Source organism: Pleurodeles waltl, chromosome 3_1, assembly GCF_031143425.1.
Source record: "Pleurodeles waltl isolate 20211129_DDA chromosome 3_1, aPleWal1.hap1.20221129, whole genome shotgun sequence".
Lineage (NCBI taxonomy): Eukaryota > Metazoa > Chordata > Amphibia > Caudata > Salamandridae > Pleurodeles > Pleurodeles waltl.
In genome coordinates this window covers 132,680,230-132,692,438 of record NC_090440.1, presented here as the reverse complement: position 1 = coordinate 132,692,438, position 12,209 = coordinate 132,680,230, and the positions used below count along the sequence as shown (strand labels likewise).

General features: G+C 46.0%; 1 protein-coding gene across 1 annotated transcript in view; it reads left to right on the top strand.

The window, feature by feature from the left end:
* The first annotated feature begins 582 nt into the window (after positions 1–582).
* BDNF (brain derived neurotrophic factor) overlaps positions 583–12,209 on the top strand; it is a 230,292-nt gene continuing 218,665 nt past the window's right edge. Inside the window, exon 1 of the mRNA XM_069221969.1 lies at positions 583–683. Within this exon, the coding sequence (XP_069078070.1) occupies positions 681–683 (3 nt within the window). The 5' untranslated portion in view covers positions 583–680. The remainder of the gene's footprint in view (positions 684–12,209) is intronic.

Here is a 12,209-nt window from a genome sequence, read left to right as displayed (position 1 = left end):
CCACCCCTCTACCGAAAGCGGGTCCCAGCTTTGGAGATGTTCTGTTTAAATTGCAGACAGCCTCAGGTGCCTGCAGCCGTCACTTGCTAATATATGCAACAAGTCTTTGCATCTCTTCATTTTTCGAGGCCGATGAGTAAAAAAGCGTCCCAAAGTGCTCCCCCTTACCTGCTAACATGCCAACGAACTCCCTCCGCCACCCGCAGGGGTGATGTAGCCCCAATCTGGAAGCCCTCCACCCTCTATTTTAGGCAGTGGCCTGGAAGGGCTTCCCAGGCAACTTTCTCTCTCAGGTGCTATTTATATAGTGTGCTCGCGCCTGTAGGCTGGCATCGCGTTTGGCGAGCAGGGGTAAACCCCCTCTCGTGCACCGGGCGGAGGGGAGCACGTAGGATCAAGTGCAGGAGCGCGCGTCTCTGAGCTCAGGCGTTGCGTAAACGTATAGGTTCTTAAAAACGGTCCGCCAGTCGCCTCCTGTAGTCACCAGGGTGGATGAGGGTTTAAGCTCGCGGATATTGCAAAGGGTTATTAGATTCATAAGTCACACCGAGTGGTGGGCGATGCACTGAGCACGGCGCAACTTCTCACATGATGACTTCAAACACAGCACAATACCTTCCAGCATCTGTTGGAGAGACGGGATTTTAAGGCGTTCTGTCTCCAGGACAGCAGGCAAGACAATGGTGAGTAGCAATGAAGCCATTCTTTATCGCCGCAACAAAGCGAGTGCTGCGTAAAAACTGGATTGTTGTACCGCCCTGTGCGCTCCCCTGGCTCTAAAGGGGCCACACAGCGCGCAGGGGCCACTTGGAACAAATGCGTTTTTGGATAACTTTAAGTGACATCCCTTTGGACCCGGGGCTGCATTTATTGCAAACTGTGTCTAGGGTTGCAGTGTGCAGGCTGCTGGTATCTTTGCGGCTGTTATGTGATCACAGAGGGGTTCTGGCGCGATGCGGAAATGCAGTAGGGACGTGTCTGGTTTCTGAGCGCGTTACCGGGCGGTTGGGATTTACTGATGTGGGGCCGTGCTTCGGGAACATCCAGGGGACAGAAACACGCGCAGTACCTGCATGAGGAGGCACAGGGTGCTGTCTCAGGGTGCACGCCCCCTGTAAAGTGAAGATACAGAGGGAAGGGTATGGGTGCCACGGGAGCGGCGTGGACCCGGTGAGTTTGGCACAGGATGAGCGCGTTGAAGCTGCAGCGTCAACTTTGAGTTCTTGGAGTTGCGGCTCTGCATTGAGAAGTGCTGTCTACGACACGCGGAGCGGTTCAGCACTTTGGACAGAGACAGCGAGGCTGGGAGAGGCCGGGTGGCCCGGGAGGGAGCTTTGCTCTGGGCGACACAGCCTTGGAACACGAGCAATGGTACTATGAAGGAGGCGGAGGGCGGGGGTGGATAAGTCGTGGGAAGGACGGGAGGGGCAAATGATCGGTCTGACTTTTAACCCACCTTGAAGAGCTCGGGCAGCAAAAGGCGCGTCATTGATTTGCGGTACGTAGTACACGATGCTCTGCTAACTTTGAAAGAGGAAGGGGTCTCGGCTACTTGTTGGGGTACCGGCAGTACTCCCGGCACAGTTAGTTGCGAGTTGGAAGACGCACTCCTCCCTCCCGCCCACACATACCCACCCACAGTCTCTTACCCATTCCCAGACAGAAATCTCCCCCCCCCCCGCCATCTCCTCTCCTTGGACCCCAACAAAAACGCACATCAAACTGAGACCAGTCTTTAAAATGATGAAAGCTGATTCATATGGGCGTGTTTACTTTATTCAGTATGTGTGTGCATGTTGCATATGTGTAATATACTAAGGTGAGGGTGGGTTCAGAAATTGAGATCGGAGCTCCAATTGTCAGCAACATATTTGTGAAAGTGAATGTCTTCCTAACTCCATCTTCGTGCTAATGAACGATCTTTTATCACGTCTCATCTGTTTCTGCCAACATTCAGGCTCTGACAATAAAACAAGACGGCCCGAGAGACAATTAAGGACAGCCTTCGGTTTTTTTCTCATTTCTTCCTAGCACTGTAGCTAATAATATTTAGTCTCGTAGCTAAAAATACAAGTCCCCCAGTCAGCAGTTTGAGCGGCTCACAGGTACGCCTGCGGTCCCAGGCTCTGAGAAGGAGCTCATTGCTGTTTTACTGGAGCAGGGCAGGCTCGATGCGCAGCGGGGACCCCTGGGTGAGCGCACCTGGGCGCAGGAGAGGGAGTGCGTGTGTTGGGGGAGGAGGGGGGGATAGAGGTATCGCACAGGCTAGGACGGAGTGTGCCTTGGCCGAAAGGAGAGAGTGCACGAGCGGAAAAGAGAGTGAGCATGGTTGTGTGCGAGAGAGCGCATGGGATGAGGAGAGGGTGCATGGGCTGTGGAGTAAACGTGCCACCGTGACAGAGGAGCGAAGGGGTACATGGGCTACGCAGAGCGAGCGCTAGGCCGAAAAGGGAGTGCATGGACTTGAGAAAGAAAAAGGGCTAGAAGAGAGTGCACACACGAGAGAGAGGGCCCACTGTACAGGAGAGACAGCGAATAGGTAGGTTGATGCGCGAAACCCACTGGAGACAGAGTATGGGTTGACGAGAGATTGAGGCAGCACGAACAGAGGCGTGAGAGAGACAGGGCTTAGGAGAGAGAGAGTGAGCCCGGAAAGAGAAGAGACTGTGTATGGGTTGATAAAATATGGCAACCTAGGTAGAGGAAAGGATGTGATCCTAGGCGTGGAGGAAGGAAGTTCATGGCATGGGGATAGACCTTGCATGGTTTGAAGAGATGGGAGTGAATAGGTTGAGGAGTGAGGGCAAATCTGCTGAGTGGAGAGATTGCATGGACAGTAGAGATAGAGAAAATAAGGGCAGAGGAGAGACAGCATAGACTCAGAAGAGGAACAGAAAGGGAGTGCGTGGAAAGAGGAGAGGGGTGAGGGTGCTCAATGGAAGAAGAGAAGGTGCATTGGCAGAGGAGAGGGGTGCATTGGCAGGTGATAAAAAAGTGCATAAAGAGAGGGGAGAAAGGGCACGGATACTAGAGAGAGAGAGAGAGGGAATGCATGTGTAGAAGAGAGGGAGTGACTGGGCAGAGGAGAGAGTGTGATAGAGTGCAGGACCAGAGGAAAGAGACCACAAGACAGAAACAAGATTTCATGGGCAGAGGAGGGAGAGACTAGACAAGGGAAATAGAGTGTGGTCCATGGAAAGAGATACGATCATCTATGGAACGAGGAGAGACAGTACAAGGACATCGGGGTGGAGAGTGAATGGACTTAATGTAACGCGAGAGTGCATGGACAAAGTAGAACGATAGAGAGAGTGCATAGACAGAGGAGCGAGGGAACAGGGGCGGAAGAGAGGGAGCGAGCATGTAGAGAGGGGACGCTAACGTGACTGTTCGGACAGAGAAGAGTGCATGCAGAAAAGAGAGTGCCGATAGAAAGTCTGCGGACAGTGGAGAGAGAACACATGGGCGCTAGAGAGAGAGTGCAGAGAAAGGGACTGGGAGCAAGCAGAGAGGATGCATAGATACCCAACAGGGTGCAGAGAGAGGGACTGTGGGCAGAGGGAAGGAGAGTGCATGGGCACTGGACAGAGTGCAGACAGAGGGGCAGAGGGAGGGAGAGTGCATGGGCACTGGAGAGAGATTGCAGACAGAGGGACAGTGGGCAGAGGGAGGGAGAGTGCATTGGGACTGGACAGAGGGCAGAGAGGGGCTGCAGGCAGAGAGGGTAGGGTACCTGGGCACTGGGCAGAGTGGAGCTGTGGGCAGAGGGAGGGAGAATGCATGGGCACTGGACAGAGTGCAGAGAGATGGGCTACGGGCAGAGGGGGTAGAGTACCTGGGCACTGGACAGAGTGGGGCTGTGGGCAGAGGGAGGGAAAATGCATGGGGACTGGACAGAGTGCAGAGAGGGGCTGCGGGCAGAGGGGGTACAGTACCTGAGCACTTGACAGAGTGCAGAGAGAGGGGCTGCGGGCAGAGGGGGTACAGGACCTGGGCACTTGACAGAGTGCAGAGAGAGGGGCTGCGGGCAGAGGGGGTAGAGTACCTGGGCACTGGACAGAGTGCAGAGAGAGGGGCTGCGGGCAGAGGGAGGGAGAATGCATGGGCACTGAAGAGAGAGTGCAGAGGGGCTGCAGTCAAATGGAGCGAGAGCACGTGCTCGGTAAGGGGTCTTTGTCTGCATGGGGAGGGGTCAGTCCCAGAAGTCTTCTCCTGTGTGCACGCGGAGGTTTTGGATGGGCAGATCATGTTCTTCGGTGTTGTGCTGCTGTGGCTAACAGGGGTTTAACAGAAATCTTTCATAACAGGGGAGACCCGAGGCAGCATCACCAGAGGGGGTGGGGAGGAGGGGGTAAGGGGAGCGTGGGTGCTGCACAGCAAGCAGGTGAAGGCTGTCATCAAACCGAAGAGGTTGAAGGCTTAAGGAAACCCTCCTACCCCGCGCAGCCCTCCACCCGTCCTGCGAAGCAGACGTCTTTCCTCTGCGTGGTGCGGTCTGTGAGGGGACTGAGGCAGTCGACAAGCTCTGATAGAAAGATCCCTGCAGTTCCGGAGACCGAAGGGTTAACTCCACTGACAGCCCACTCCTTAACTGTTTACAGTGGAAAGGAAAGTGTAAGCCGCTTCACTGGGTGGTAGAGCACCTCCAGTCTCACACTGACAGGATGGCTTGGTTTTAAAAGGTGAAGTGGTGCATATCTATCTATCTATCTAATTTCCTTGCATCCACTGTTATATTATTTTTCGAAGCCCCTCTTTCCGATCTCCGGTCTGCCCCACATTTACCGTCACGCTGGAGTGATAGAGATGCACATTTTTTGCACTCATCTGTGTCCTGACATTTCCGCCTCCTTGCCGCTGCCCCCGCTGCCCTTTCAACAAGCTGCGAGTAAGATGTTTCCCCGTCTGTCGCCCTTTGTTCGCTCGTTCTCTTCTCCGAGTACTTGGCTTTGTTTTTCAGTTCCCTTGTTTATGCTTTGCACGAAGGGGGGCTCTATCGCGCTCAGCCATCGCTGCAATTGTTCGCAGTCCCCTCACCTCGGGTTGACGCCTCCCCGTCCGCAGCCAATCTCGACCCTAAGCCTTAGTATGCACATATCTAAGCCGAAACGGAAACAGAAAGAAATACATGGACATACAGAGATTGTAAGTGCATGTACTCCACGCAATAATAAATAGCAGTGTGATCTATCTATCTATCTTCTTCTAATCGCCCTCCATTGACATGAATATAATATAATCCCCAGTCATTGCTATATAAAATACCTCAATATATACCACAGCCACCACTGCACAATTTGACCTAGAACCCAAACCTAGGGCAAGGTAAAAATGTCGTTCCGATTTCGTCCCGTTTTAAGCAGCTTCATCAAGGTGGGGGCAGGTGGTGAGGCTAGCGATACATTCTGATGAAATTCCAGGCATGCTGCAAAGGAACTCCAAGCCACCGCCAGCGCCACCCACCTTCCCAGATGGCGCTGTTTTAAATAAGGACCCGCAGGGATGCGCGCTTAAATTGGAGATTGATTAAAGCCGAGCAATTAAAGGCACGGTGGCTTCTCCCTCCCCCGTGCCTCCTCTCCGCCCCCGGAAACCATCTTTCTTCCCGGTTCCCCCCAGTAACGCGCGCAGAACGTGACGTACAGAGCAGTCAATATTATTACATTTCGCATCGACTTGATGGATGTGAAAAACACCGGTTGTCAGTGGAAATTGCTGGGTTCACTTTCCTGGTGGGCTGCCTTGCTGGTAAATCCTCGCCTGGGCCTAATTCAGTTGCTAGGGTTTCAAATGAACGCATCATTAAGGGGTATTATCCTTTTAGTGTACATGGCAATTTATTTGACAGTTGAACTGAGCAAATTGTAGATCGCCGCCTGCTCTGGTGGGAGGGATATTTTCGTTCCTACCAGGAAACATTGAAGGATGCAGGCGCTGTCTCCTCCTCCGACTATTTAACAACAAACTAGGAGGTGCCACGCCTTCTCTGCTCCGAGGCGTAAGTGCGTCACACTCCAGGGCAAATGAGCGCCAAAAACCGTGCGCCCAAGGTCCACTGCCGCACACGCCGCCAAATATTAACAGGTGATATTAGTCGAAACACAAACCTCGACGTGACAGTCCTAATAAACGCAAAATAAAATGTACCAGATTTACAGCGAGCCTTTTATTATGAATAATGCATGCAAATATATTTCAGTGAGTCACCCTTGACGCTCCTCGCCTTCCTTCTTATATAAAAATTACTGCGATATTGCACTGCATTTTTATGAATGTGTTCTGACATACTGGACTCTAAAGAACTTGCAGCAGCAGGATCTCATCTAGTGAGCACATAAGCAAATATTATTTCAAGTTAAAGGCCTTCATTTCCTCCTAATTTATTATTGGTCAACTGGAGTGTCCTCATTTTATCTACACGGGGAGGAGAGAAAGCAGAGTCCGTCTGCACTAGGTTACCATCGCCGTGGCCACGAGACCTTTAATGCTCTTCGAGTTGTCCAGTTGGGCATCGCATATAGTGGAACCAGTTTCTCTCTTTTCCTTTATGTACAAAGATAAGCCAAATTGCCACCCATTGGCAGATGTGCTCTGCCTACTGTGTAACCTCCTCTTACCGCAGGCGCGGCGAGATATTCCTGCAGTAGCCCTCTGTTGAAGGGCCCCCTTGGAGTGGCACGTAACCTCCGAAAAGTGAGTGCTACATCAAGACCACTATACTCACATACTAAGGGCTGCTCCATAAATGGCACAAAAGGGACTCTAGGTCTAAACAAAAAGAGATACAAATTGAAGCTTATGCTAGGAGAAGAAGAGAGTCCAAAAGGCAAAAAAAATATTGCCTATGGCTCAGAAAATCTCTGCCCATAGTTCTGCAAAACTAAATTGTCGAAATTGTATTTAAAACCAAAAAGAGAATGAAATGTTTCATTGTGTAATTTGTAAAGGAATGAGTTTCGAGGTCAAAACTACTTTTGCTCAGAAGCTGATGAGTGGCACTATCAAAGGTTAGGGTGCTGAATGCCAATTCTGCGTAAACTTGATTTTACCTGATGCCACTTTCATACACCTCCCGGCAACACCTGCCCCTTTAATTCACTCCTTCACGTTCTTTTTCATCTCCTATTCTGGTTACATTTCTCATCTTTCTCTTCCTCCTCCTTTCACTCTTCTTGTGTTTTTCTCTCTCTTGCTCTGGATCAAAGTCTGATGAGCAGAAATAACTGCTGGCCCTCAAAAATGACTACTGGTGAGCCTCAACTACAATCACAGGCAGAAATGAGCACTGACATACCTTTAGATCCCAGCCAGCTGATCTGGCTGCCAGTGAAATCTTGGATTTAGTTTAGAGAGCCATGGATGGATTTCAATATGCCAAAATACCAATCATAACAGAAGTGGCATCAGACGACCTTTGATGACTTATGATATCAATTGCTTTACCCTTTATCACAGACTTTGGCCCTCATCAGCCCCTTATTTGTTGCTGTGCATCAAGGGAAGGAGTAAAGTATGGAGGGTGGGGGTCATGGAGCCCTACATGCTTTCTGTTCCAGTTACTGCCTTCCTGACTCCAAAACAGGGTAACACATGGAGTGCCAGAATCATAAAAGGCTAGTTAGGGTTCGCAGCAATTACACCCCCACCCCCGGTCTATTGCTAAATCATATCCATGGTCCTGTCACTGACATACTGAGTGGTCTCTAGAAAGACATCTCGTAATCCTGGCTCTTCTGATATTTTTAAACTTTTGCAGAGTTACAGCCTGTGATAGAATCGCCATAATCATGCTCCCAGTCATGGAATGATCTGTGGGAGGATTGAGGACTACAGGAATTTCCGGCATAGACTGTAATATGAAAATTTATGAGAGAAAACAAAATAATAGAACCTCATTTCTGAGAACCGAAATAAGTGGAAACCGACTTAAAGGGAAAATGTATGAATAGAAATACTATTTTATAGAAATCTAAGGAAAATAAATCAGGAACAGCTAGCAAGTATTTACGTATTAAACAAAAAGACAAAAAACAGTAGTTACAAAAATATGTACCCTACTGCAAATCGTGGTAAAGGGACCTAATTTGCTTTTTAAAGCTGAAAAAGAGGAAATAATGAAAAACACATTTAAAGAGAGTACGGGCTCTCTACGAACCGCTGTTAGACTGATCCTCTGCATCTTCATATAGACAACATGACAACTGATCCAAACAGTTGGCAAACACGTTCTGTCTTATATCACGGTAACATACATCACCAGTGCTTAATTTGTGAAATAATGCATGCTTGTGCCCAACGCGCTACTCAGAAGCCCATGTCTGTCACTATTACATGGCAGCATGCCGAATACCAATGCTGTGTAGTCTGGAATTGACCTCAAGCTTCTTTAATCCACTGCCAGATACTAACTGCCCCTTCCTGTGTTCTCTCTTGCTGATGGTTTTTCCATCTTTTTCTTCCCCTTTTTTCTCGTTTTTATGTATTCCCCCTCCTGTTCTCAGGAAAGGTCTGATAAGGGAAAATAAGTGGCAGTTCCCAAAAATGAGTGCTGGTTGCCCCCATTGGACCACGGTTCAAGTTATATATTACTTAAGCACATCAATTAACTAGAACACAAAAAACACTGCCATCTCATGCATACAACATAGCACAATATGTACGTTCTTGGACTTTAAAGCTTACACAGAGAATGTTTTACTCTGGTAGAATAGTGGACAATCGAGTAACACATATACAAACCTCTACAAGGATCTCCCGAGATTTAGCAAATTTTATGTTCATGCTTAACTCACAAGTCACTTTGAAACTGAACACTGAAGGTACTCATTACTGATCTTTCATGCTCAAACACCAACAAACATCAAACATGATTGATGACCTTCTCAGTTGTGAGAATGCGCTGTGATTCGATGGAAATGACTATGAGCACTATAGAACAGCAAACAGCATAATACAACGAATTCCTTACTCCTCAAACACTAAGCAAAAAGATTAACATATTATAAGAAAATGTAGATGGTCAGGCTCAGGGGAAATTATACCTTAGGTCCTAGCATATGGCACGGTTCATCTCTGGTTCCTGCAGGGAAATGGAGAGTGTGTTTGTGGTTCAGTCCAATATTTTTATTTGTCAATTAAAACCATTGTCAAGTCTGATTATAAGCAGTACCATTTTTGACAGGTAAGTGAAGCAAGTCATAGAGATTTATCCAAAACTACAACCACTGACTAAGCGGGAAAGGTGGGATCACCACTCGTTTTTCACAGTTCATCATCCAGCAATTTATCAAGAGTGCCACATTTGTCAGTAGCTAACTAGGCCCGAGTTTGTGTAGGAATGAAAATGTCCAGTCTTTTTTGTAATTCTACCATTTTATTGGATTTTGTAAAGTCAGGACCTACTATCAGCATTTAAACTGTTTCTGAGCACTTTACATTTTAGTCATATAACGAAAAAAAATGATTATATCCAAATTGTTTTAGACGTATCTCTACAATTTGCATACGTATATTCATTTTTATAGTTTTGTATTTTCTCAGGCATATGGCTGTCAGTCTGGACTATGTTCCTGCTAATTATCTTCAGTGCTGAGATCCATAGTCATGAAATGAAGGTGAATATGCGTTAGCGAGCTTAGTTTTGTTCTTGTTTTTTTTGCAACAATGAAAACATTTTCAAGTGGACACACCCTCAAACATAGGGGTATTAAAGGCCTGTTGCTATTTTAATTGCATTTTTAGGAGTCACTATATATGTGCATTTAGAATATAAAGTGTATTGCAAATGTTAGTGAATTTAGCATTTCAAATTGATACTTTATTGACTTTGTGTGATCCCAAGTTTGCATTGGGCTTTCCACAAGTTTTGAGAACTGAGACCATGGCAATTTTTCAAACATCACATGATTTGATCTGCTTTGATACCTGGGTTGGAATTCAAGACTGTTGATTTATTATCTGAGTATTTATCCATTAAACAACATCTAGGAGAAGGGTGGGTGTCAAGAATTAGGATTGCCCATCACTATGGGAAATCTCCTTTGAACTGTTTTGTTGTTCAGCTATTCTTGCTAGCGTTTATTCTCTTTTATGCATTTCTAGTTTTAGCAAAAGACAGAGAAGCAAGGGGCAATAGCAATTTTTCTAGCATCACCTCAAATCCAGGTGTAAAATCCAGCAGGTTGTAATCCAGAAGATGTAATTATTAGAGCCTGTTCTTTTCCATGTTTGTGCTCTAAAACATTCTGCACTCCTTTACTTTTTATATACAGTAAACACTGTATCCTCTAGAGTAGACTACTGTAATACAGTATACCTACCTGGATTCACCTAAAATGTGATTGTACAGGGTCCAATTTAGTCAAACGTCTGTAGCTAGGCTAAGAAGTAGCCTGGCTAGAGGTGACAAAATTACTCTATCGCTGACATCTCTACACATGTCAGTGAGAGAATAAAGTTCAAACCAGTCTTCTTTGTACAGACATCTCTTAATAATCTTACTGCTTTACCTCCAGCCCAACCATTTAACTGTTACAAACCACCCCATAAGCTCTGATCTGCTGGTTATTGTCTCTTTCAATTTAAATATGGAAGATTTAGCAACAGAGCTTTTTCGGTAGCAGCCCTAAGTTTGAAAATGTGTTCCCTTTTTAATTTGTGAAGGAACCAACTTTTATTAAGTTCAGAAACGCCCTGAAAACCTGGCTGCAGCTTAATTAATTTATCGTTAGTGCAAGGCTATTTCAGTAATTGTATTTAATGGAGCACTTCTATAGTGCCTTGATGCCAAAGTGTGATATTGCCACACTTTATAAAGACACAGTTACAAAATATCCAAATACAAGAAGTCTACATTTGTTGGCAGGAAAGCAGAATGAGTTCTCACCATGAAGAATTCCTTTGCAAGCTGGTCTCTCTATTCTTTTTTATACAGCACTTACTGCTAAAATGTAATCAGTTTCACAAATGCCTATACCTTTATCACTTTGAAAACTGGCATAAAATGATGATTATTAGCCAAGATAAAATTAGACATTGGGGAAAAGTGGAATTAATAACCAGTTCTCCAGCTTCCAATGAACACATCAGATTGTCATAGTGGACATTTCCAGCATTTGGAGGTTGTGAAGGCCCCAGAGGAAACTTACAGCCTTTGTAGGACCTTCTCTTGCTTTTTTCATATCAGGGATTAGGTACTCCCTGACATACACTATGAGGACACTGAAAGTCACTGAGGAGCTGCTTTATGAGATTATGGAACTCCTCAGTGACTTGCAGAATCCTTATCATGTATGGCAGGGGGTACTTTGGCTCTTATAATACATCATCACACCGTCATTTTTCACACAAACAACTTAAAACCATGGCAGTAGGTCTTTCATAGAAAAGAGAGAGCATGTTTGCAAACACAAAGAATAAAAATAGAATATCCAGTGCAGAATCAAACATATCAAAAACGCTAGGAGATATTTGTGCAGTAAGATTTTATAATCAGTTTATTACAAGTAAGAGTTTTTTTTTTAAAGAGGCATAAATGCATGGAATGTGTACAAATGTGACAAAAGATCTCAACTTTTCTACAATTGCCTAAGGAGTGCAAAATAAGCAAGTTGTCATAGGTATCTCCTTTCTGGTTGTCAGTGTGTAGCTTAAAAAACAGAGCAGAAGAAAGAAAAGCCACTTTTCTCTTTTTTTCTATAAACAACTGTTCTGATTATGCTCCATGATCTGACCTGCCTTTCCTCTCAGCTGCTGGCTCTGGCATCTGACTCAGATCTCATCTGCAGCAACTTAGTACATTTGAATTATGATGTCATTTCTTTATATTCGGCAACTGGGTAAGTCACAAGTTGCCACTTATATAAGAGAAAAAGTACTCCCCTGCCATACATTATAACAATATTGCAAGTCACCGAGGAGTTCCATAACCATGTAGAGGATCAAAATGGAAGGCTTAGTTCCTTTAGAAGGTTATGGAGCTCTGAGGTAACTTACAAGATCCTTATTATGTATGTCAGGGGCTAATGTATCCCATATAATGCATGGTCACATCATCACCTTTCCCACAAACCACTTAAGTCTTTGGTGCCTATCTCTTTCATATGAAAGAAAGAGCACATTTGCAAACATGAATACAAATATAGAACCTCTAGTGCAAAACTAAACACATCAAAAACTTGTTAGATATTTGTTGCAAAAACATACCAGGC